This window comes from Mobula birostris, chromosome 5, assembly GCF_030028105.1.
Source record: "Mobula birostris isolate sMobBir1 chromosome 5, sMobBir1.hap1, whole genome shotgun sequence".
Taxonomy (NCBI): Eukaryota; Metazoa; Chordata; class Chondrichthyes; order Myliobatiformes; family Myliobatidae; genus Mobula; species Mobula birostris.
In genome coordinates, this window is record NC_092374.1 from 48,418,400 (window position 1) to 48,443,110 (window position 24,711).

At 41.0% G+C, this 24,711-nt stretch overlaps 1 protein-coding gene across 3 annotated transcripts in view; it reads left to right on the forward strand.

Moving 5' to 3' along the window:
• Positions 1-3,197: 3,197 nt before the first annotated feature.
• Positions 3,198-24,711, forward strand: part of LOC140197685 (lysine-specific demethylase 4C-like) — a 385,265-nt gene continuing 363,751 nt past the window's right edge. For all 3 annotated transcript variants that reach the window (XR_011885993.1, XM_072257997.1, XM_072257998.1), the window contains exons 1-3: positions 3,198-3,314; positions 18,129-18,300; positions 21,250-21,425. Coding sequence is in view for 2 of the 3 variants with exons in the window: in XM_072257997.1 (XP_072114098.1) it covers positions 18,157-18,300; positions 21,250-21,425 (320 nt within the window). In the remaining variant the exon portion in view is untranslated. The remainder of the gene's footprint in view (positions 3,315-18,128; positions 18,301-21,249; positions 21,426-24,711) is intronic.

A 24,711-nucleotide genomic window follows, 5' to 3' on the forward strand; every position in this document is an offset into this window, starting at 1 on the left:
CACGCCATTTCAAATAAAATGTATTTTTTTCCCCAACAATATGCCAAAGTTATTTTTAATACGATCCTGATGAAGGGTCTTAGCCAGAAATGTCGGCTGTATACTCTTTTCCATTGGTGTTACCTGGCCTGCTGAGTTTCTCCAGCATTTGGATTTCTAGCATCTGCAGATTTTCTCATCCAGTCCATTACTGCTGTAATCCATCAATCTTTCTTCCTACCCATCACCCTGACTTTCTAGGTAACCTTTTTGGAACTCACATAATTTTCTACACTCAAGAAGGAGAAATCAGTCAAAATGGCAAATTTAACTATGCCAGAATTGACTACATAGGAAAAAACATATTCAAATTACGATTTAATATTCAACCCAGTCCCAAAATACCAGTTAATTTTTAATATCCACAGTAGAAATTCTCATCTACTTCACAACAGTCAGCAGACATTGCTATTTTGGGACTTGGGCCTGTATTTCTTACAATATTAATTCAAATTTAATTGTGTAAATTAAAACCAGAAGAGCATACGCTGAGAACAAGACAAGAAAACCTAGGCTTCTCAGAATGTCTTCAAACAACTGGAAAACTAAAGTAAAATACTCAAAACGCTGGAGAAACTCAGCAGGCCAGGCAGCATCTACAAAAAAGAGTATAGTTGACATTTCAGGCTGAGACACTTCATCAAGTCTGGAGAAAAAAAAGATGAGGAGTCAGAATTAAAAGGTGGGGGAGGGGAGGAAGAAATACAAGGTGATAGGTGAAACCAGGAGGTGAAGTAAAGAGCTGGGAAGTTGATTGGTGAAAGAAAGGCAGAGATGGAGAATGGGGAGTCTGATAGGAGAGGACAGAAGGCCAGGGAAGAAAGGAAAGTGGGAGGAGCACCAGCAAGAGTGATGGGCAGGCAAGGAGATAAGGTGAGAGAGGGGAAAGGGGATGGTGGGGGGGGCATTACTGGAAGTTCGAGAAAAGTTCATGCCTTCAGGCTGGAGGGTACTGAGATGGAATACAAGGTGTTGCTCCTCCAACCTGAGTGTGGCCTCATTGTTATAGTAGAGATGACATGATGGAATGGGAAGGGAAGTGGAATTAAAATGGGTGGCCACTGGGAGATCCCATTTTTTCTGGCGGATGGTGCGTAGGTGCTCGGTGAAGTGGTCTCCCAGTCGACTTCAGGTCTCATCAATATACAGAAGGCGACACTGGGAACACCTGATAGAGTAGATGACCTCAACAGACTCACAGGTGAAGTTTCACCTCAACTGGAAGGATAGTTTGGGGCCCTGAATAGTAGTGAGGGAGAAGGTGTAGCCCTTGTTCCACTTGCAAGGATAAATGCCAGCAGGGAGATCAGACGAGAAGGACGAATGGACAAGGGAGTCACGTAGGGAGTGATCCCTGTGGAAAGAAGAAATTGGAAAGAAGGGAAAAATGTGCTTGGTGATGGGATCATTGGAGATGGTGGAAATTACAGAGAATTATGTGCTGGATGTGGAGGCTGGTGAGGTCATAGGTGAGGACAAGAGGAACCCAATCCCTGGTGGGGTGGTGGGAAGATGGGATGTGGGCAGACGTGCACGAAATTGAAGAGATGTGCTTGACAGCAGCATTGATGGTGGAGGAAGGGAAGCCCCTTTCTTTGAAGAAGGAGGGCATCTCCTTCGCTCTGGAATGAAAAGCCTCCTCCTGAGAGCAGATGCAGTGGAGACGGAGGATTTGAGAGAAAGGGATGGCATTTTTATAAGTAACGGTGGGAAAAGATCTAGTCCAGGTAGCTGTGAGAGTCATGGGGTTTATAATTCATATCAATAGAGACACTATCTCCAGAGATAGAGGGAGAGAGATCGAGAAAGGGGAGGGAGGTGGAAGCAAAGTTGATGAAGTCGATGAGCGCCACATGGGTGCAGGAAGCAGCACCAATGCAGTCATCAACATAGCGTGGGATTCCTGTCCTCATGCAGATAGATAGAACATAGAATAGTACAGCACAGTACAGGCCCTTCGGCCCACAATGTTGTGCCGATCCTCAAACCCTGCCTCCTATATAAGCCCCCACCTTAAATTCCTCCTCTCGTCGATTTCCTCAACTTTGCCTCCAACTTTCACCCTACTCTCAGATTTACCTGGTCCATTTTCGACATCTCCCTCCCCTTTCTTGAGGGCCCCAAATATTCCTTCCAGGTGAGGTAACACTTGACCTGTGAATCTGTTGAGGTCACCTACTGTATCCGGTGCTCCCAATGTGGCCTCCTGTATATTGGTGAGACCCAATGTAGATTGGGAGATCACTTCGCTGGGACCTATGCTCCAACCACCAGAAAAAGTGGGATCTCTTAGTGGCTACCCATTTTAATTCCAGTTCCTCATCCCATTCCAACAAGTCAAGTCCATGGCCTCTTCTACTGTTGCAATGTGCCCACACTCAAGTTGGAGGAACAACACCTTATATTCCATCTGTGTAACTTCCTACCTGATTATCATAAACATCGATTTCTCAAACTTCCAGTAATGCCCACACTCTCCTTCACCATTCCCCATTCCCATTTCTCTCTCTCACCTTATCTCCTTACCTCCCTCTGGTGCTCCTCCCCCTTTCCTTTTTCTGTCCTCTCCTGTCAGGTTCCCTCTTCTCCAGCCCTATACCTTTCACCAGCTTCCCACCTCTTTACTTCACCCCTCTCTCCTCCTGGGTTTACCTATCGCTTTGTCCCCCCTCCCCCCACCTTCTAACTCTGCATCTCTTTTTCTCCAGTCCTGATGAAGGGTCTCAGCCCAAAACGCCGACAATACACTTTTCCATAGATGCTGCCTGGCCTGCTGAGTTCCTCCAGCACTTTGTGAGTGTTGCTTGGATTTCCAGCATCTGCAGATTTTCTCTTGTTTGTGATTGAGCTGAAGTACAAGTTCAGCTTTCCAAACTGAAATAAAATGTCAATACTCATAGGAAAAGACGGTAAAACGTCATCTGACAGTGAGAGATGTTTCAGCTTCATACTAGGGAAGGGCGCAGAGTACCATTGTTAAGTTTCGTAGCTCTGAACAACGCAACCAAAGGTTGAGGACAGTGGAGCAGCTAAGCTGCTGTGCTGCGTGCCGTCTGTGAAGGGCGCTGTGGAGCAACCTCGGCTTGCGGAGTTACGTGGCGTCCGCCAGGGGCGCCGTTAGCGCCGACCGGCAATGCGCCTGCGTCGGAGTCCCCTCTTCCCCCCCCAACACACACACACACGCACCACCTCACCCCTCCCCTGAACGACAGCTGACGACGGAGAGCGAGCGGGGCCGAGTCCCCAGGCGGCCTGTCCGAGACGAGCTGTTCTCCGTAAGTGTTCCGCTGCTGCCGATGGCTGCGAGGAAGGAACGAGGCACTCGGGCATACCGGGGGGGGGGGGGGCGGTGGCGGTGGCGGGGAAGGATAATTGTGCGGGGCGGGGCTCGGGGCTGCCTCGGGCCGCGGCTCGAGCTGTCCCACCCCCTCGTGGTCTGGGCTGCTGTCGGGCTGTGGGTAGGGAATCTGATGCTGGGGGCGCCACCCACTTTTCTGGCAACCCCGCGGGGTGAGCTGGCCCCCGTGCTAACATCTGACTGGTTACGGCGATAGTTCTTGGCATTTTACACCCATGGCGGATCCAGCAGCCTTACCCTACAGTGCAGCCGGTGTTTACAAACAACTGAGCGAAAGATCAAATCAGTACTTCCACAACCGCTTCGAATTTTTGCTTCTGACAGTTTCGAAAACCATTAAGCTTGATTATTCTGAAAGTAAAAGTCGTGTTTATTGTCATAAGCACAACTGCAATGGAAAACTTAACTTGCAGCAGCAACATCGGTACATCCCATCGGACAGAACGTTCGCAAGAACGACATAAATTAAACATTGTTCAAAAATCATACCAGAAAAAAAACACACATTTAGAACTCAAATGCAATGGTTTTAGAAACTGTCAGACGCAAGAAATGTGAAAGTCTTGAGTTGATTTATCTTACCTGTTTGGAAACGTGTGTGCAACATGAAAATGGACTTGGAATCAGCGAGAACTCAGCTGTTGGAAATTAGAACGGATTCAGTGCATTAAGAGCTGTTCATTTTCCCTTAAATCCACCTGAAATCTTAGACTGATCCACAATGTTGGAAATGGGCCACAATCAGATATTGAAAAGGTGGACAAAATTTGATCACTGTCCATGAATTGTTTACTAATTAACACAACACATCACACCTAAGCTGCTTTGGTGATCTCTAATGACAGAAAGTAATTTAACATGGTTTGCATGGCACATGGTTCATTGTAAGACATAAAATATTGGAGGAATTTAACTGGACAGACAGCATCTGTGGAGAGGAATATTTGGACCAAGACTTTCTTGCTGAGTTCCTCCAGCATTTTGTGTGTGCTACTCAGGATTTTCTGCAAAATTCCTTGTGCTCATAATTCATTGTTTCAAGTTAGTTCTACTTTTCAGCCGTGGTTGAAATGTTTGAATATTTCATTTGACACTAATTGCCCATGAATATTAACTGTCAATTTAGAACAGTGTATTGGCATATACACCAGGGTGTGATGAAATTTCATGCTTGGGTGAAGCACACAGAATATTCTAAAGTGATCGAGGTACGCTATATAATTTTTTTTCTTAACTTTACAATTTCTGTGCTTAAGTTCATACGTGGAGAGCCAAAGCAAAGTCCAAGCTGTGATTTTTTTAATTAAAAGTTTTTCATTGACTCTGACATCCAGAGATATTTGTATTTCTAAAATTCAGTGATCTTAGTAAAAACTTAAAGCAGGTTATTAAAACCCATAAGATCAATTAACTAAAACCCACAATTAAAAACAAAACAACCAAAGAAGTACCAATGTCTTTTCCTTTCGCCTCTTTATCTATAACCAGTGGTTATGCATCCTCACAATATCAACCCTCTCGAAGATTCAGGAAGCAGTTTTTTCCCCCTTATTTCAAATTTTGGAGTGTTTCAGTAAAAGTGGACTCTGTGTGAAGTACAAAGGCAGAGTTACCTCATGATTTTATATGGAAGTTCAGTGGGCATCAGCATTTGACAACGCATATGTAGAAATCCCAGACTTGGTGTCATTTAATTAGCAGTTTCAAACACAGCCAATTGACTTTGGTCAGAGTGTTCTCAGCCCTTGCGTGATAGCACATGGATATTATTTTTAATTCAGTTAATTTGATTATTTTTAACAAAATGTGGATTTGGTTTGAAATAGATTTGTCTTGTGCATTTTAAAAACAAATCTGGACTCATTTACAAGTATATTTAAGTTGGGCCTTATAAGGAAAATGACTAATTCTTGGAAATTGGAGGTGAAATTAAAAATATTTAGAGTAGAGTAAATAAGTTGATGTTTGTAAACACATATGTCAGAGTTTTAGGTTAGATTGTACCAATTTATTATCTGCACTCTTTAAAAAATTACTTTCATTTCCTCAATAATATTGATAAGTATGGTTTATTTTAGAGAGCAGATTGTTTAGTTTTTCAGAGTTAACAGAAGGTTTCACTTGTAAAACTATTGAAGTCCATAGTTCTAATGTCTTGACTGGCTGCCATTGTATTCAAAGTTTGCTGCAAAATTGCACAGATTTGAGTTGATTTATAAATCAGTTTTCCTAATATTCTAATACAAAACTGAAGTTTGAAATATATATGTTTTGGAGGGTTTCATTCCTTTATGTGATAGCAATTGAAATTACAGTATAGCTGACAGGTTGAAACAAACAGAATATAGTATTGCTCTGTGAATGACACAATTGAATATGCATGTGATATTCCAGCCTAGAACTACCTAACATAGGAAAGTAATGCCATTGGGCAAAATAAATCACTTTGTGTTTTTATGGTTGAGATTGGTGTTGCTTGGTGCAGTGTATCTTCCAATTCATTTGGACAGCACGCAAACACAGTAAAACCCTCATCCTTCCTGTTGCCACAGTTTATTGCGATAATTGAAATTCTGTGACCTGGAAATCTAAAATTACTTATGCAAGGCAAGCTTATAACCTGGTTTGAGCTGTTTTATTCTGGTAATAAGCATTCAGTTAAAATGTTTTAGTATGCTGATGAAAGCTACTCTGATAAAGGGTCTTTGACCTGAAACATTAACTCTGTTGCTGATTCTACAGCTCCTGCCTGATTTGCTGAGTGTTTCCAGCATTTTCTGTTTTTATTATTGTTTTATGTTGGTGAATTAAATATGGTGTTCAGCTGCCCTCAGCACATCCCTTAGGTTGTGTTGCAAATGGTGCATTTCACTGCATATTTTAATGTACCTGTGATAAATATACAAATCTGCAAATGGTATCACAAGTGAAGCGTTTTTAACTACTTTTCTCATCAAGGATTTCTTTCTGTGCTAAGTTAATCTTATGTCAATTTTCCTTTTACTGAGTGACAGGTAAACGTCAGGATTTGACAATTCAGTGAAAGTATGATGCAAAAGAAATGTGCTTTGGATGAAGCACCTATGAGTATCCTTAATTTAGTAGAAGCGAAAGCTTCCATAATGGTTTAGATGATTAAAGGGTGTAACTGGCTCAACCAGAAGAAGCTGATTTCAGCCTAGACGTTGGCTGTAACATCAGTTTGCTTCATTGCCTTTGGTCGAAGGAGGGAAGTATGTATCAGAGTAACATCCAGAACAAGTTTGAGAGGCTTTGGACTTGATAGTAAATTCTCCAATTTGCGTAACTCACTCTTCCTGTCTATGTCAGCAATGGCCATTTTCCAGTCATCCATCTATGATTTTTTTGGTCAGTTTTTCTCTCTTCCTAGGCACAGCCTGCTGATTACAATGAGTACCTCTGCCACTTACAACACACAATACAGGATGGAAGCATAATAACTCTATAACTTCCCCAATCACAGTCACGTCACCTGGTCTCACCCTCTTACAGATGTTCTCTTTCTCCTATTCATTCCACTGTCACTTTCCTTGCAACAGCTATTCCACGTCGAAATGTTATTCTGCCTAGTTCCATCAACACACACCTGGACCATAGTCTTCCAACCCCTCCTATCCATGTACCGTACATTTCTTTTAAATATTGCAGTGAAACCCAATTCATCACTTCCACTGGCAGCTAGTTCTATACTTGCACCACCCTCTGAGTGAAGAAATTTATTCATAGGTTCCCCTTAAATATTTCGCTTTTCACCCTTAATTTATGAACTCTAGTTCTAGTCTCACCCAAACTCAGTAAAAAAAAAACTCATTTTACTTTACACCATCTAGATCCCTTATTACTCTGATTTATGAAAGCTAATGTACCAAAATCACTCTTTACAACTCTACCTGTGATGCCATTTTCAAGGAATTAGGGATCTTTGGATTCCCAGATCCCTCTGTTCCACTGTACTCCTTAGTGTAAATCCTACCCTGGTTTGTCCTCCCAAAGTGCAACACCTCACACTTGTCTGCATTAAATTCCATCTGCCATTTCCAAGCCCATTTTTCCAGCTTGTCCAGATCCCTTTGCAAGCTTTGTTAGCCTTTCTCGCTGTCCACTACCCCCTCCCCCCAATTGTGGTGTCATCTGAAATTTTGTCGATCCATTTTACCACATTATCATCCAGATCATTGATAAAGATGACAAACAGCCACGGACCCTTCACGGATTCCTGCAGCACTCCATTATTCTCAGGCCTCCAGTGAGAGAGGCAACCATCTACTACCATTCTCTGGCTTATCCCACAGAGCCAATGTTGAATATAATTTACTACTTTTTTTACTACTTTGCTTATGTCCATACAGAAAATATTAGCTATCTTTCCTTCATCGGTTATCCTGGTAATCTCCTTGAAAAAAACTTTATAAAATTGGTTGGAAATGACCTGCCACGTTCAAAGCCGTGTTGGCTATCTGTAATTAGGCCCGATCTGTCCAATACTTGTATGCCCTGTCTCTTAGACTACAGTACCTTTTCCACCAAGTTTCCCACTACTGACAATCAGGTTCACCAGCCTATAGTTTCCTCGTTTATTGTTGGAGCCTTTCTTGAACAATCTTAGAGCCTTTCTTGACTACAAAACTTGACTAGATCTGTGCTCCTACACAGGCACCACAGTTTTATTTGAAATTGAGATTGTGCATTGAATCAGATGAGCAGCTGGCCAGAAGAGCCTTAAAGCTGTAGAAATGAACAGTTGCAGTTTTATTATCAAATGGCCTGACCTGAGTAGTGATCATACAGTGTTACTGATAATAGATATTTGTGGTTTTGAGAGACTTAAGGTTCAGAATCTCACATCAGATTGAGAGGTTGCATATGATCTGGTTAAGCATCGGAATTTCCTTGAACTGAACTTGGTCTAGAACACAAAGTTAATTTCAGGCTTTGTAATCATGGTTTTCCTGTAAGTAATTGATAGTGGTTTATTCCTACATTGGATGGAGGATGATCAACATGACAATTTGAAGACAGTGCAGGAATTGAAAGGTGGTGGTGAGGTAGAAGTAAGTGAGCTTATTGTAAACATGGATCCTAACAGTTTGCTTTGAGATCAAATTGCCAAACTTGATGGAAAAAATACTGTGTGGGGGTGGGGGGGGGGAGGATGTAGAAAGTCTGACGATGAAGTAGGAAGAGAACCCTATTGTGGAAGTGAAAGAAATAAAAATCTCCATGAAATCTTAGTATGTAAATAGAACAGTTCAGCACAGGAAGGGCTCTTCAGCCCACCAGTTCAGAATCCACCTATCTGCATACTCATTCCATTCCCTGCTTGGTTATGTGTCTATCTAAATGCTTTTCAAACATTACTTTCATATCTGCTTTTACCATTTACCCTGGCAGTTCATTCCAGGTACCTACCACTCTCAGTGTTTTAAAAAATACTTGCCTTGCCCAACTTTCTTAAACTTTCTTCTGTCACATAGAACATAGCACAGTACAGGCCCTTCGGCCCATAATGTTGTGCTGACCCTTAAACCCTGCCTCCCATATAACCCCCCACCTTAAACCTATGCCTTATAGTAATTTGCATTTCCACCCAGGTGGAAAATATCTATCTACCCTATCAATGCCTCCCAGAATTTTATATACTCACATCAGGATTAGCCTCTACTGCAATAGAGAAAACAAGTTAAGTTTGGCAAATACATCCTTGTTGCTAATGTACTGAAGTCTAGGCAGTGTCATGGTGAACCTTGTTCTTCTCTCTGTGAGTACCCTTAATTCAGTTGGTTTTATAGTTTAATTTTGTATTGATGTAAAATTAAACTGCTTTGGTTTGATACTGTAGTCATCTAAGTGTATATTTTTAAAATCTAAAATTAGGAAAATACTTGCAACAGGTTTGATATTTGGGTAGATATATTCAATATTAACTCAATAAAACTGCATGAAGATTGGTGATTGATGTCTAAGTTTGTTAGAAATGAAAGGAAGAAAACATTGGTTAAGTACAAATCTGTCTATCAAAAACAATTGTGACGAACAGTTAAAAATCAAATTGGTGTCTTGGAGCTTTCGATTGTGCTTTGGAATAAAATACAATTTCAGTTTTTTGTGAGTTCCTAAACTTAAATTTCCAGATGTACAAAATTGTGGCATGTTGCTGTTTGTTTCTCCATAGGGAAGAAGGTATGCAGGAAATTCTTACTCCATTTTTTTTAAAGTTCCAAGCTGCCTGCCCCATGTTACATAAAGGTTTTTTCCCTGAACTCAAAACCCATGCTATTTGAAAGCTGAAAGTGAAGAACAGTGTTGGGAGAAGATATGGGAGAGCAACAGGCGTCAGCTGCCTTCACTAACCCAGTGAATAAGCAAGTGAGTCTGCTCAGTGCTCTGAGGTTTGCTTGGCTGAATCCAGCCCCTGATTATTGTGGCCTGAGGGGTGGATGGCGAGACAAGAGACATAGAAATACCCTGTTGTGTTATCATCCGGCAAAAGATGCCTGCAGCCCTGTAGCAGTCGGCAAATCCATCCCACTGTACTCCAAATGCTCGTACGTATGTATAGGCTGTATGTAAATCAGGCATCTGTAAACTGGGAGGACCTGTGCTATCTTTATTTTAGAATCTACTTACTCTTACACCCTTCTCCATTTCCATTCCTGAAAATGCAAGTATTATGCAGACATTTGGTTTCAGTTTATCGGCTGCTCTGTGATTTGCTATTGGTGAGATAAATATGCAAACATAGATTTTTTTGCAATGATGATGCACTGGCATGTTGCACCCTTTTCATGCCATGTTGTTTGCCTTTAAATCAAAATTGGGTTTGCTATCACTGATATATGTCGCAAAATTTGTTTTTTTGTGTTGGTAGTACAGTGTGCCATAAAAGTTACTATAAGTAGCAAAAATAAATAAATAGTACAAAGGAATAATGAGGTAGTGTTCATGGTATTATGGACTGTTCAGATGGCAGAGGGTAAGAAACTGTTTCTGAACCATTGATTGTGTGTCTTCAGCTCCCGTATCTCCTCCTTGATGATTTGAGCAAAAAGGGCATGTCCTGCACGGTGTGGGTTCTTAATGATGGATGCTTTATTCCTGAGGCACTGCCTCTTGGAGATGTCCTTGTTGTTGGGGAGGCTTGTGTCCTTGATGGAGCTGGCTGAGTCAGCAATGCTGCAGCTTTTTTTGATCCTGTGCATAAGAGCCTCCTTACTGGTCGTTGATGCAACTAGTCAGAATGCTTTCCATTGTATGTCTATAGAAACTTGCAAGTCTGGTGACACACCAAATCCTCCGCTTTGCCTATTGCCAGTTGCCAGGGCTGGGGTCGAAGCGCTTGGCAGAGATGGTGCTCGGTGTCGGACGGCTGGTCGGAGGCTCGAAGTTTCCGGACGGACTCAAGAGTTGGCTGTGGTCGGGTGCTTCCAGGGTGCTGCATCAGCAAGTTTGCGGCGCTGGAGGTTCATGGCAGGGAGAGTTTTCTTCCTTCTACTGTCTGCGTGAGATGATGGGACTTTCGAGAGACTTTGAGATTTTTTTTACCGTGCCCATGGTCTGTTCTTTATCAAATTATGGAATTGCTTTGCACTGTTGTAACTATATGTTATAATTATGTGGTTTTTGTCAGTTTTTTTAGTCTTGGTTTGTCTTGTGTTTCTGTGATATCGTTCTGGAGGAATATTGTATCATTTCTTAATGCATGCATTACTAAATGACAATAAAAGAGGACTGCATGTCCTCATAATCTAAAAAACACTCCTCAAACTTCTTTGTATTGAGCCCAAAGTAGATTCTACGAGATGTCGAAGCCCAGGAACTTGAATCTGATCACTCTTTGCAGTACTGATCCCTCACTGAGGATTGGTGTGTTTCCCCCCCCCCCCCCCCCGACTTCCTCTTTCTGAACTCCACAGTCAAATCTTTGTTCTTGCTGATACTGATGCGAGTTTGTTGTTACAGAATCAGTCAACCACTGGATCTATTTTGCTTTTGTACATCTTCTCGCCATCATTAAGAGATTCTGTCAACAACAGTGGTGTTATCAGTAATTAAGGCTGTAAAGCCTATTCTCTATTGCATGTTTCAGACTGTTTCCTGTGTTTTGCTTGTTTAAGAAGTATCTTATTTAGCTTTATGCTATTGCAATGTATCCTGCTGTGTTACTTCATGAATTTTGCAGTGTATTGTTTAGAATGCAGAAGTTGTCTGAAAGGATAATGCAAATCTTTCCTCTTAGAACTGCATTGTTAAGTGACTTGAAAATGCATTTGAAGCAAATTCCAATGTGAAGTAACAGCGTGCTTTATTAGGAGTTATGGCTTTGATACACTGCATTATTAAATTTTCTCCAAAACTAGTTGGTATTCTGGACAAAATATTCAAAGTTCACAGTTCAAATTACATTAAGTTATCAAATCATGTATAAATTGTACAACCTTGAGATTCATCTGCTTACAGGCAGCCACAAAACAGGAAACCCCAAAGACCCCAATTTAAAATAAGACCAACAGCCAATGCACAGAGAGAAAAAAAACAATCAAATCAAATCAAGTCATTCAAACAATAAAGCAGCCATCAGCATTCAGAATGAAATTGAACACCGTACATAAACTTGATGAAGACGCATACACACAATGCTGGAGGAACTCAGCAGGCCAGGGAGTGTCTATGGAAACGAGTAAACAGTCAATGTTTTGGGCCAGGACCCTTCATCAGGACTGGAAAAAAAGATGAGAAGTCTGAGCAAGAAGGTGTGGAGAGGGGAGGAAGAAGTATAAGGTGATAGGTGAAACTGGGAGAGGGCAAGGTAAGTAAAATGCTGGGAAGTTGACTGGTGAAAGAGATAAATTCCTGGAGAAGGGGAATCTGATAGGAGAGGACAGAAGGCCATGGAAGAATGGGAAAGGGGAGAAACACCAGAAGGAAGTGATGGGCATTGACTGACATATGGGAATAGGAAGTAGAATTGATATGGGTGGCCACCAGGAGATCCCACTTTTTCTGGCAAAGCGGTCTTCCAGTCTACGTCGGGTCTCACCAATATACAGGAGGCTGCACCGGAAACAGCACATGACCCCAAAAGGCTCACAAGTGAAGTGTCACCTCACCTGGAAGGACTGTTTGGGGCCTTGAATGGTAGTGAGGGAGGATGTGTAGAGGCAGGTATGTCACTTGTTCCGCTTGCAAGGATAAGTGTCCTGTATATCGGTGAGACCCAACGTAGATTGGGAGACTGCTTTGCTAATAACCTACGTTCTATCCGCCAGAAAAAGCGAGATCTCCCGGTCGCCACTCATTTCAATTTGACTTCCCATTCCCATTCCGACATGTTAGTCCATGGTCTCATCTATTGCTGTGATGAGACCACACTCAGGTTGGAGGAGCAACACCTTGTATTCTGTTTGATGGCATGAATGTCGACTATTTACTCTTTTCAATAGATGCCACCTGACCTGCTGAGCTTGTCCAGCATTTTGTTTGTGTTGCTTGGTTTTCCAGCATCTGCAGGTTTCCTCATGTTTATGCCATAAATCCCAAGATGGGAGCAGCCAGAGTGGGCCCATAGTCTCAGTCTCAGTCCATCAAACAGAGGCAAATCGTGGTGAAGCTCGAAGATACTAAGCCTGCAACAGCCGGGCATGACACAGCATCAGCTTTGGTACCGAGCAGAACAGAGCAAAACGTTGCTGAGCAGAACTAGCTTGACCCTCACCTCCAGTTCTTACACCTTACCTTTTCAGTCAATCTGTCCTGGAACACGCCGGGACTTCGCTCTGTCTTGCGCCCACATGCTCTGACCCTTGGGTCAGTCTTGCCTGTGCTTGCCTCATTACTTGCGGTGATCGTTTACCACAATTTTCCATTTTAAAAAGTGTTATTAATAATTTAGTCAAATTTCTTGCTTTGGGAACCACCTGTAAGGTGTTGCTCACATTCAGTAGCACCATCTTAAACTGGAAATACTATGTTTGTTTATGCCCCATTGGCGATTCAAACGTGCACATTTCTAATACTGATTTTTTACAAAATTAACTAATTGTATATTTATAATAAGTCACTTTTTGTTCTTTTGAAGATTGTATCTTTGAAAGAAAGTTGGACTATAAAGTATAGTAATCTCATTCATAGCAATATTCTGGTTTTAAAGTGTTTGGGGTGAGATGTGTGACTAAGTAAATATATATCAGGATACTTTGGTTAAAACTTTAGATTCTATTAGCCTCAAAAAGATGATAGAGAATGCTGCTTATCATCTCTCTTTCAGTGATTGACTTTAATAATTTGAGCTATTAAACCAATTTGTAGTGGAATCAAGAAAGTGAATAAAAGGGAAATAGAGTCTTTGAAAAAGCAAGATAATTCATTGAAGTAGGATAGTGTAGCCTGTATGATATTTTAATGAAGCTATACAGGAATGTGGTATACTCATTGAACTAAGTGAATTATACCTTGTTCAATAGAAAATACTGCAGAATAAAGCCTATTGAGTGAAGTGACATATCCCACTCCCTATTTTGTATTAATAGGACATTCAGGTAAATTAAACATATCTATGTGCAAAGGACATGAATATCCAGTTCAGAGTATAAATCGTTTCTAATTTGGCTATTGCACAAGTAGATACTGTTTCATGAAGAAACCAGATGGACAATATCCCTGAGTCTTGAGCGAGGTTGCTGAAGAGATAACGGATGCATTAGTCATGATCTTTCAAGAGTCATTTGATTCTGGCGTGGTCCTGGAGGACTGGAAGATTGCAAATGTCACTCCACTCTAAGAAGGGAGGAAGGCAAATGAAAGGAAATTATAGGTCAGTTAGCTTAACCTCAGTGGGAAAGCGTTGGACTCTATTATTGAGGATGAGGTTTCGAGATACCAGGAGACTAATGATAAAACAAGTCAAAGCCAACATGGTTTCTGTAAAGGAAAATCTTGCCTGACAAATCTGTTACGAGTTCTTCGAGGAAGTAATAAGCAGGGTGGACAAAGGAGAGGCGGTGGATGTCATTTACTTGGGTTTTCAGAAGGCGTTTGATAAGGTGCCACACATGAGGCTGCTTAACCAGATAAAATCCTATGGCATTACAGGAAAGATACTGGCATGGATAACGGATTGGCTGACAGGTAGGAGGCAGCAAGTGGGAATAAAAGGGGCCTTTCTGTTTGGCTGACAATGACTAGTGGTGTTCCTCAGGGGTCAGTATTGGGACTGCTGCTTTTCACATTGTTTGTCAATGATTTAGATAATGGAATTTGTGGCAAAGTTTATGGATGATATGAAGTTAGGTGGAGGAGTAGGTAGTACTGAGGAAGCAATGCGATTGGAGCAGGACTTGAACAAATTAGAAGAATGGGCAAAAAAATGGCAGATGGAATACAGTGTAGGGAAATGTATGATAATATATATTATGGTAGAAGGAACAATAGTGCAAACTGTTATATAATTGAAGAGAAGGTTCAAACATCAGAGGTGCTGAGGGACTTGGGAGTCCTCGGGCAAGTCTCCCAGAAGGTTGATTTACAGGTTGAGTCTGTAGTAAAGAAGGCAAATGCAATGTTGGTACTTATTTCAAGGGGAATAGAATATAAAAGCAAGGAGATAATGCTGAGCCTTTATAAGACACCAGTCAGGCCGCAGTTGGAGTATTGTCAACAGTTTTGGGCCCCATATCTCAGGAAGGATGTGTTGTCATTGGAGAAGGTCCAGAGGAGGTTCACGAGGATGATTTCAGGAATGAAGGGGTTGACATATGAGGAGTGTTTGGCAGCATTGGGCCTGTACTCACTGAACTTAGAAGAATGCAGGAGGATCTCATTGAAACCTACCGAATGTTGAAAGGACCAGATAGGGTGGATGTGGAGTAGATGCTTCCTGTGGTGGGGTATCTGGAACTAGAGGGCACAGCCTCAAAATTGAGGGGTGACCATTTTTATAACAGAGGTAAGGAAAAGTTTTTTTAGCCAGAGAATAGTAAAGCTGTGCACTGTTCTGCCACAGACTGCGGTGGAGGCCAAGTCCGTGTGTATATTTAAGGTGGAAGTTGATTGCTTCCTGATTGGTCAGGGCATCAAAGCATATGGCGAAAAGGAAGGTGTATGGGGTTGAGTGGGATCTGGTATCAGCCATGATGGAATGCTGAGCAGACTCGATGGGCTGAATGGCCTAATTCTGCTTGTATGTCTTATGGTTTTGAGAAATTTGTTTGATAATGGTGAGAGGCATTGATCGTGTGGGTAGTCAGAGGCTTTTTCCCAGGGCTGAAATGGTTGCCACAAGAGGACACAGGTTTAAGGTGCTGGGGAGTAGGTACAGAGGAGATGTCAGGGGTAAGTTTTTTTTACACAAAGAGTGGTGAGTGCATGGAATGGGCTGCTGGCAACGGTGGTGGAGGCGGATACGATGGGGTCTTTTAAGAGACTTTTGGATAGGTACATGGAGCTTAGAAAAATAGAGGGCTATAGGTAAGCCTAGTAATTTCTAAGGTAGGGACGTGTTCAGCACAACTTTGTGGGCCGAGGGGCCTGCATTGTGCTGTAGGTTTTCTATGTTTCTGTATTATTGTAATCATGTTGTACAAGCAATGGGTGCTCTGAATATCTGAAGATATTAATGATGAATCTCATTTTGTAACAGACCTCAAAGCTAGGTTGTACCATTGATCACCTCCGGGGGTGGGGGTGGTTTCCCTTGTATTTAATTAACCTCTACTGAATGCAACAGAGATGTAAGTTTGTGTTATATCCATCCAAATATTTTATGGCTTAGTAAATTTATAAACTTCACTAGAAGATTAATAAATGCTAGCCACTCAGTGATGGGTACCTTTAGCAATCTCATCAATGATTGTCTCAAGATGATGTCAGTGAGCCATCTTGATGAATCACTGTAATTCATATGGTAAAGATATTCCTGCAGTGCTTTGACCCAGTGATGTTGTCTTGCTCGGTAGAGAGACTTTGGAATGGTTAGTTTGGATCGGGAAACAATCCAGCTACATTCCGTTTAGATTTGTTTCTTGGGTACTTCCATCACCTTGCTAACCCAGAAGGAAACTAAATGAGATCTGCACATTAAGCTTTGGTTGATAAAGCGTACTGTCAATAATATTATAACAGCACAAGAAACAGTAGAATAGTTCCCCTTTCTTCCTCTTTTCTGGTAAAAATAACAACCTTGTGATGATTAAATTTGTCATTAAGTGTAAAGCTTGAAAAATGTGTATTCTGTTTCTCTTAGTTTTGCAAGTGTCATTACATGCTAAATTCAGATATCCTTAGTGTAACTTAGCTGCACTTCACATCTCTTTTGTAGCCTTTGACTCTGTAGTGAATTTAATTTTAAAAAACAAGTATAACAGTAAAAGGACAAATTCCTTTTATACTTGAAGTCCCATTAAATGTCACACATTTGAAAGTAATTAGTCATCCAAATGATGACTTCAAAACATTCTTGTAAGACAAGTTGGTAGTTGGCTTTATTTTGCTATTTTATTTGAAAATTCTATTTTGTTTTTTTACCACTGAGAACTTGCCTGCATTTATTGACTTTGCGTGCATAACTTTCGGGATTTCATAAATTTCGTCCTTTATTTCTCTATGCATGTGGTCTTGTGATTTATTGACCTTAATTCCCTTCCAGTTGCCTTGTGCATTCATCAGGGTTTTGATTTCCTCTTTGATCACTTTTGTTTTTGCATCTTTTAGGAGGTGCCGCTATTTTTCTTGAACTTTTTCAAGGAGGGTTGGCGAGGGCTGAAGCATATGCTCGGTATCACTCTGCTATCTCAGATCTTCATGAACTCTAAACTCGGGTGCTGTCTGTTTTTCCTCTGACTGCATGGGTTTCTGCTGTGTGCTGTGATTTCATCTTGTATTATAAAAATGTGTTGGTAGATTAACTGGCTGCTGTAATTTACACCTTGCTGGAGCTCAGTAACAAAAGAATTAAGGGGGAGTGACTGGCTTGTGAGAAACCAAAATGTAAGTTTGGTGGGAAATAAGGAGGGAACTATGGGAATGCTCTTTTAGAGTTAGTATGGACCTGATGGGCTGAAGGCCCTTGTGTGTAGTAATAAGTAAGAAATTAAGTGGACTGTCTGCATAGATGTACAAAACACATTAAATCAGTGCTGAGGACTGGTCGAACATCATTGATTATGGTGGCAAGCTTAGTGTACAGGTTTGCATTGTCGTGTTGAGTGTATACTTTGTCACTGTTATGTATAATGTTTGTGCATTTAGTTAATTTACTTTTGTTGATTGTGTCAGATGTTTCATATTTACTGGAATGGGTTTTTGGTTTTAACCTCATCTGAAAAATGACAGTTATCTTGAAATAGTTGTATCATAGTTGTATCCATGCTTTTTGATTTTACTACAGGAAAGTCTGATGTGATACTAAAAACAAAATAACTACAGATGTTGGAAGTCTAAAAGCAAAGTGCTGGAACTCCTCAACGGGTTGGGCTGTATTTGGAAAAAGAGAAACAGTTAATAATTCTGATGAATGATTTTCCACCAGAACCTGATGAAAGTTCAACTGTAATATAATAACTCCAAATTCACCGCTTCTCTGTATCTGACATGAATATCTTCTTTACAATAAAAATTTTAACCTAAGGTTGTGGCACTAATAATTTAAATGCTTAATTATGAATGTAATGTGCCTTTATGGTTTGATAAATAATGTTGACTATCATTTTAACTTTAGGTGGAAACAACACGTGTTTCTTGTCATCATGGCAAGAGAAGAAGCAGGGTCCCCATCAAAGCTTTCATGCAAAATTATGACTTTCCACCCCACAATGGAAGAGTTTAAGAATTTTTCCAAGTATATTGCATACATGGAGTCTCAGGGTGCACACCGAGCAGGTCTTGCAAAGGTAAGAAATTCAAGCTTGATGGTTTACTTTGATGTAATACCTAGAAAAATCCTTAGCTGTTTATTTTAAATGCTGAAAATAGACAATAGATAATTGTTAAATAACACACACAAAATGCTGGAGGAGCTCAGCAGGTCAGGCAACATCTATGGAAATTAATAATCAGTCGATGTTTTAGGGCTGAGACCCTTCATCAGGACCGGGAAAGAAGCCAGAATAAGAAAGTTGGTTGAGGAAATGAGAACAAGCTAGAAGGTGTTAGCTGAAGCCAGGTCATTAGGGGAGGGGGAATGAAGTGAGGAGCTGGGAGGTAATAAGGAATGAAGAAGACGGAATCTTGAGAGGAGATGAGAGTTGACCACGCGAGAAAGGGAAGGAGGAGGGACACCAGGGGGAGGTGATAGGCAGGTGAGGAGTAGAGACAAGGTAAGAGGGGAACCAGAGTGTAAAATGACTGGATGTGATAGGGTTTGTTACGTGTTCGGGAAAGTTTTCTTAATATATAGATGTCCCAACTAGAGAGAGTGTGGTACTGGGTCTAGTGTGATAGGGAATGAGACAGGGCAGGTGACAGAAGTTTGTGTAGGGGAATACCTTGCGTCTAATGATCATAATTCAATTCGTAGTTGTGGCAAAGGATAGGAATGCTCCTTGGGTTGAAATTCTCAATTGGTGAAAGGCCAATTCTGATGGCATCAGAAAGGACAGGTTATTTTCCAAAGTGAAGTACTGAGATTGTTGGAATAAATGGCAAGGCTAACAGTTTTAGGGAACCTTGGTTTTCGAGGGATATTGAGGCCCTAGTTAAGAACAATGAGGTTCATAGCAGATATAAACAGTAAAGAACAAATAAGGCACTTGAGTATAAGAAGTGCAAGAAAATACTTGAAGAAAATCAAGAGGGCTACATAAAGGACTGGGAATCCTCTGGCGGACAGGGTGAAGGAGAATCTTAAGGGTTTCTACAGAGTTCAAAAAGCTTGTTTGCATTTACCCTGTCTATACTCCTCATAATTTTGTATCCCTCTCATATTCTCCTCATTCTCCTCCGCTCCAGGGAATAATTCTTGCATATTTAAGGTTATGAGGAAGAGGAAGACTTACGAAATATACGTGGAAGTTATTTTTAGAAAGGAGAGTCATTCGAGAAGACTAGCAGAGGTTTAATGCAATTCCTATATTTAAAAGAGAGACTGAAGTAGTGCAGGGAGCCGTAAGGCAATTAGTTTTTGCTGAGTAATCTGGAGGATCCATATTTGTTCAGAGCATGTGGAGTTGTTGGGTGCCAGGAAGCAGAATAGATGACAAGCTGTCTACAGGAGAGAAAATAGAATAGAATTTAAGCATAGCCATTCAGATCAACAAAAGCTGGGAAGTGTGCAGAAGTCTTGGTGCTTAAATCACCTTTGTTCACTGTATTGATGATTTGGGAATAGAAACTCAATTTTAAAATTCGAAAAAATGCCAAATTCTGGAGTTGATATAAACAAAATATGCACCATAGTGGAACATTCATGCACCTAAAATAGGACATATAATAGGCAAATAATTTTCCATATATGTAAAGTAACATATTTTAGCAGGAAGAATAAATGGTTGTGTATATATTTATGTGCTATTTCCAAATGAGATTGAGGAGCAAAGGGACCCAAATGTAAGCATTCACCAATTACATAAATAGTAAAGCAAAACCCAAGAGTTGATTATCAACTACAGGAGGAAGAAGCTGAAGGTCCATCAGCTAGTCCTCATTGAGGAAACAGAGGTGGAGGGAGTCTCAAACATGAGGAAATCTGCAGATGCTAGAATTTCAAGCAGCACGCATAAAAATTGCTGGTGAACGCAGCAGGCCAGGCAGCATCTCTAGGAAGAGGTATAGTCGACGTTTCGGGCCGAGATCCTTTGTCAGGACTAACTGAAAGAAGAGCTAGTAAGAGATTTCTTCTTTCAGTTAGTCCTGACGAAGGGTCTCAGCCTGAAACGTCGACTGTACCTCTTCCTGGAGATGCTGCCTGGCCTGTTGCGTTCACCAGCAACTTTTATGGAGAGAGTCTGCAGCTTTAAATTACTTGGCATTAACGTATCAGAGGAGCTTTCCTGTGATCAGCACAGAAGTGTCATCATAAAGCAGGCACGACAGCACTTCTACTTTATTAGAAGTTTGCGTAGATTTGGCACATCACCAAAAAATTTGCCAAACGTCTATAGGTGCACAGTGGAGAGTATCCTAACTGGTTGCATTACTATTTGGTATGGAAGCACCAATGCCCAGAAGCAGAAAAGACGACAGAAAGTGGTAGGTACAGCCCAGACCATCATGGGCAAAGCTCTCCCCACCATTGAGTACATTTGCTTGGAACGCTGCTACAAGAAAGCAGCATCCATCATCAAAGAACCTTGCTGTCTAAACCCATACCTTCTTCTCACTACTATCAATCAGGCAGGAGGTATAGAAGCCTTAGTTCTCACACAACGGGTTTCAGGGACAGTTATTACCCTGCAGCTGTCAGGCTCCAGAACCAGTGTGGATAATTTCATTCACCACTACTCTGATCTGACTCTGTGACGTACAGACTCACTTTCAAGGACTCTATAATTCATTTCTCAATTTTGTTTTTATTTGCAGTTTGTCTTTTGCCCATTGGTTGTTTGTCAGTTTTATGTATAGTTTTATTGTAAAATTCTACCAAAATTCTTTTTCTTGTAAATGCCTACAAGAAAATTAAACTCAAGGTAGTATATGATAATATATATATACTTAGAAAGATTTACTTTGAACTTTGCTAGATAACTAAACTTAAAAGTAGGCAAAATATGTGTGCAGTTAAGATAGAGTTTACTTATTATTTACAATGTGTAACATTGTCGATAAGAAAGTTTTATAGATTTTTAAAAAAATCAAAGTGCAGGGTTACTTGCATCTTCTGAGATTTCAAATTTTGTGCCTAGGTGATTCCACCGAAGGATTGGAAACCTAGAAGAAATTACAACAACATCGATAACTTGATTATTCCTGCTCCAATTCAGCAAATGGTTACGGGACAGTCGGGCCTTTTTACTCAGTATAACATACAGCAAAAACCGTTGACAGTAAAGGAATTCAGAAATCTGGCTAATAATGATAAGTAAGTGTAATATTATGAGGATGTATTATTTTATGGATCTTTTAGTATTGAGGATTTCGGGAAAAGATGTCAAAGTTACATTTTAAAACAAATCAACAGGAATTCTGCAGATGCTGGAAATTCAAGCAACACACATCAAAGTTGCTGGTGAACGCAGCAGGCCAAGCAGCATCTGTCATCGAAGGGTCTTGGCCTGAAACGTCGACTGCACCTCTTCCTACAGATGCTGCTTGGCCTGCTGCGTTCACCAGCAACTTTGATGTGTGTTGTTTTAAAACAAATCATCAGTTTTAGACAACAATGTGCTTAAACTAAGTTTCTGCTCTGAAAAATGAGTTTCAATTACTCTCCAAACACAGGGAAATCTGCAGATGCTGGAATTTCAAGCAACACACATAAAAGTTGCTGGTGAATGCAGCAGGCCAGGCAGCATCTCTAGGAAGAGGTACACACAGCAGGTGACTCTATATCTCTTCCTAGAGATGCTGCCTGGCCTGCTGCGTTCATCCGCAACTTTTATGTGTGTTGCTTCAATTACTCTCCAATGTTTCCATTTATTCTTGCTTCAAAACTTCATATTAATAGAAAACCATAGAAAAACTACACCACAGAAACAGGCCTTTTGGCCCTTCTTGGCTGTGCCGAACCATTTTCTGCCTAGTCCCACTGACCTGCACACGGACCATATCCCTCCATACACCTCCCATCCATGTATCTGTCCAATTTATTCTTAAATGTTAAAAAAGAACCAGCATTTACCACCTCGTCTGGCAGCTCATTCCATACTCCCACCACTCTCTGTGTGAAGAAGCCCCCCCTAATGTTCCCTTTAAACTTTTCCCCCCTCACCCTTAACCCATGTCCTCTGGTTTTTTTCTCCCCTTGCCTCAGTGGAAAAAAGCCTGCTTGCATTCACTCTATCTATACCCATGATAATTTTATATACCTCTATCAAATCTCCCCTCATTCTTCTACGCTCCAGGGAATAAAGTCCTAACCTATTCAACCTTCCTCTGTAACTGAGTTTCTCAAGTCCCGGCAACATCCTTGTAAACCTTCTCTGCACTCTTTCAACCTTATTTATATCCTTCCTGTAATTTGGTGATCAAAACTGAACACAATATTCCAGATTCGGCCTCACCAATGCCTTATACAACCTCATCATAACATTCCAGCTCTTATACTCAATACTTTGATTGATAAAGGCCAATGTACCAAAAGCTCTCTTTACGACCCTATCTATCTGTGATGCCACTTTTAAGGAATTTTGTATCTGTATTCCCAGATCCCTCTGTTCTACTGCACTCCTCAGTGCCTTTCCATTAACCTTGTATGTTCTACCTTGGTTTGTCCTTCCAACGTGCAATACCTCACACTTGTCTGTATTAAACTCCATCTGCCATTTTTCAGCCCATTTTTCCAGCTGGTCCAAATCCCTCTGCAGGCTCTGAAAACCTTCCTCACTGTCTATATACACCTCCAATCTTTGTATCATCAGCAAACTTGCTGATCCAATTTACCACATTATCATCCAGATCATTGATATAGATGACAAATAACAATGGGCCCAGCACTGACCCCTGTGGCACACCACTAGTCACAGGCCTCCACTCGGAGAAGCAATTCTCTACTACCACTCTTTGGCTTCTTCCATTGAGCCAATGTCTAATCCAATTAACCACCTCTCCATGTATACCTAACGACTGAATTTTCCTAACTAACCTCCCATGCGGGACCTTGTCAAAGGCCTTATTGAAGTCCATGTAGACAATATCCACTGCCTTCCCTTCATCCACTTTCCTGGTAACCTCCTCGAAAAACTCCAATAGATTGGTCAAACATGACCTACCACGCACAAAGCCATGTTGACTCTCCCTAATAAGTCCCTGTCTATCCAAATGCTTGTAGATTCTGTCTCTTAGTACTTCCTCCAATAACTTAACTACTACCGACGTTAAGCTTACCGGCCTATAATTTCCCGGATTACTTTTTGATCGTTTTTTTAAACAACAGAACAACATGAGCCACTGTCCAATCCTCCGGCACCTCACCTGTAGACAGCGACATTTTAAATATTTCTGCCAGGGCCCCTGCAATTTCAACAGTAGTCTCCTTCAAGGTCCGAGGGAACACCCTGTCAGGTCCCGGGGATTTATCCACTTTAATTTTCCTCAAGACAGCAAGCACCTCCTCCTTTCAGTCTGTACAGTTTCCATGATCTAATGTAGCTGATGGTTTTCTGAAACATCAGTTGTAAAACATTTAGTAATAAACAGTCTGCTGGAGGAATTCAGCAAGTTGAGTATCATCTGTGGTGTGGTGGTGGTTGTGTGGAGTGGGCAGATTTGTCAACTTTTCGAGTCAAAATCCTGCAGTAGAAATATGTTATTTTCCCACCCAAGATGCTGCTTGACCTGCTGAGTTTCTCCAGCAGTTTGCTTGTTGCTCTAGATTCCAGTGTCTGCAATCTCTTGAGTCTCCCGTAAAACATAAAAGCAATTGTTTTTGTTCGTAAGTGAAAAGAGTTTGTTTTAAATGGAGAAATTGAAAATAGGTAGTATTTCAAAACTAGCTAATCTTTTCCTTACAGTCATAATGGGGAATGTTAGAGGGAGCCACATATGGCTCCGAAGCTGACTCAACTATTGAATTTAACAAAAAAAGCCATTATATATGGTGAACTCTGAGTATTTAGTCTCCTCATGCTAACCAAGATGGGTAAGAGTTATATTTATTTACCAAAGGAAAGCTGTAAGTGAGGATAAAATATTAAATTTAGTGGAAAGAGACTTCACAACAATTTTTTGGGGGGGTTTGGAAGAAGTCTCAAGCAGAGTGAAACCAATAGATGTATTATACTTGGACTTCCAGAAGGTGTTTGACAGACTGCTTCACAGAAGGTTAAATCACTTGATGAGATCTATGGTTTTGGAAGTACAAATTGACGATTGACTAATAGGCAGGATCAGTAAGGGCTATAAGGGGATAATTTTCATCAGTCTCCCCTCTATGGACTCCGTCTACATCTCTCACTGCTCAAAGGAGCAGCCTGCATAATCAGAGACCCTTCCCTCCCTGCATATTTTTTCTTCTCCCCCCAATTTCATTGGGCAGAAAATATAATTGCTTAAAAGCTTGTACCACCAGACTTGAGGACGCCTATTCTGCTGTTATAAAACTATTGAGTAGATCTCTTGTATGTTAAGATGGACTCCAGACCTCACAGTTACTTCATCCATGGCCATGCACCTTATTGCCTGCCTGCACTACACTTTTCCTCTTTGCT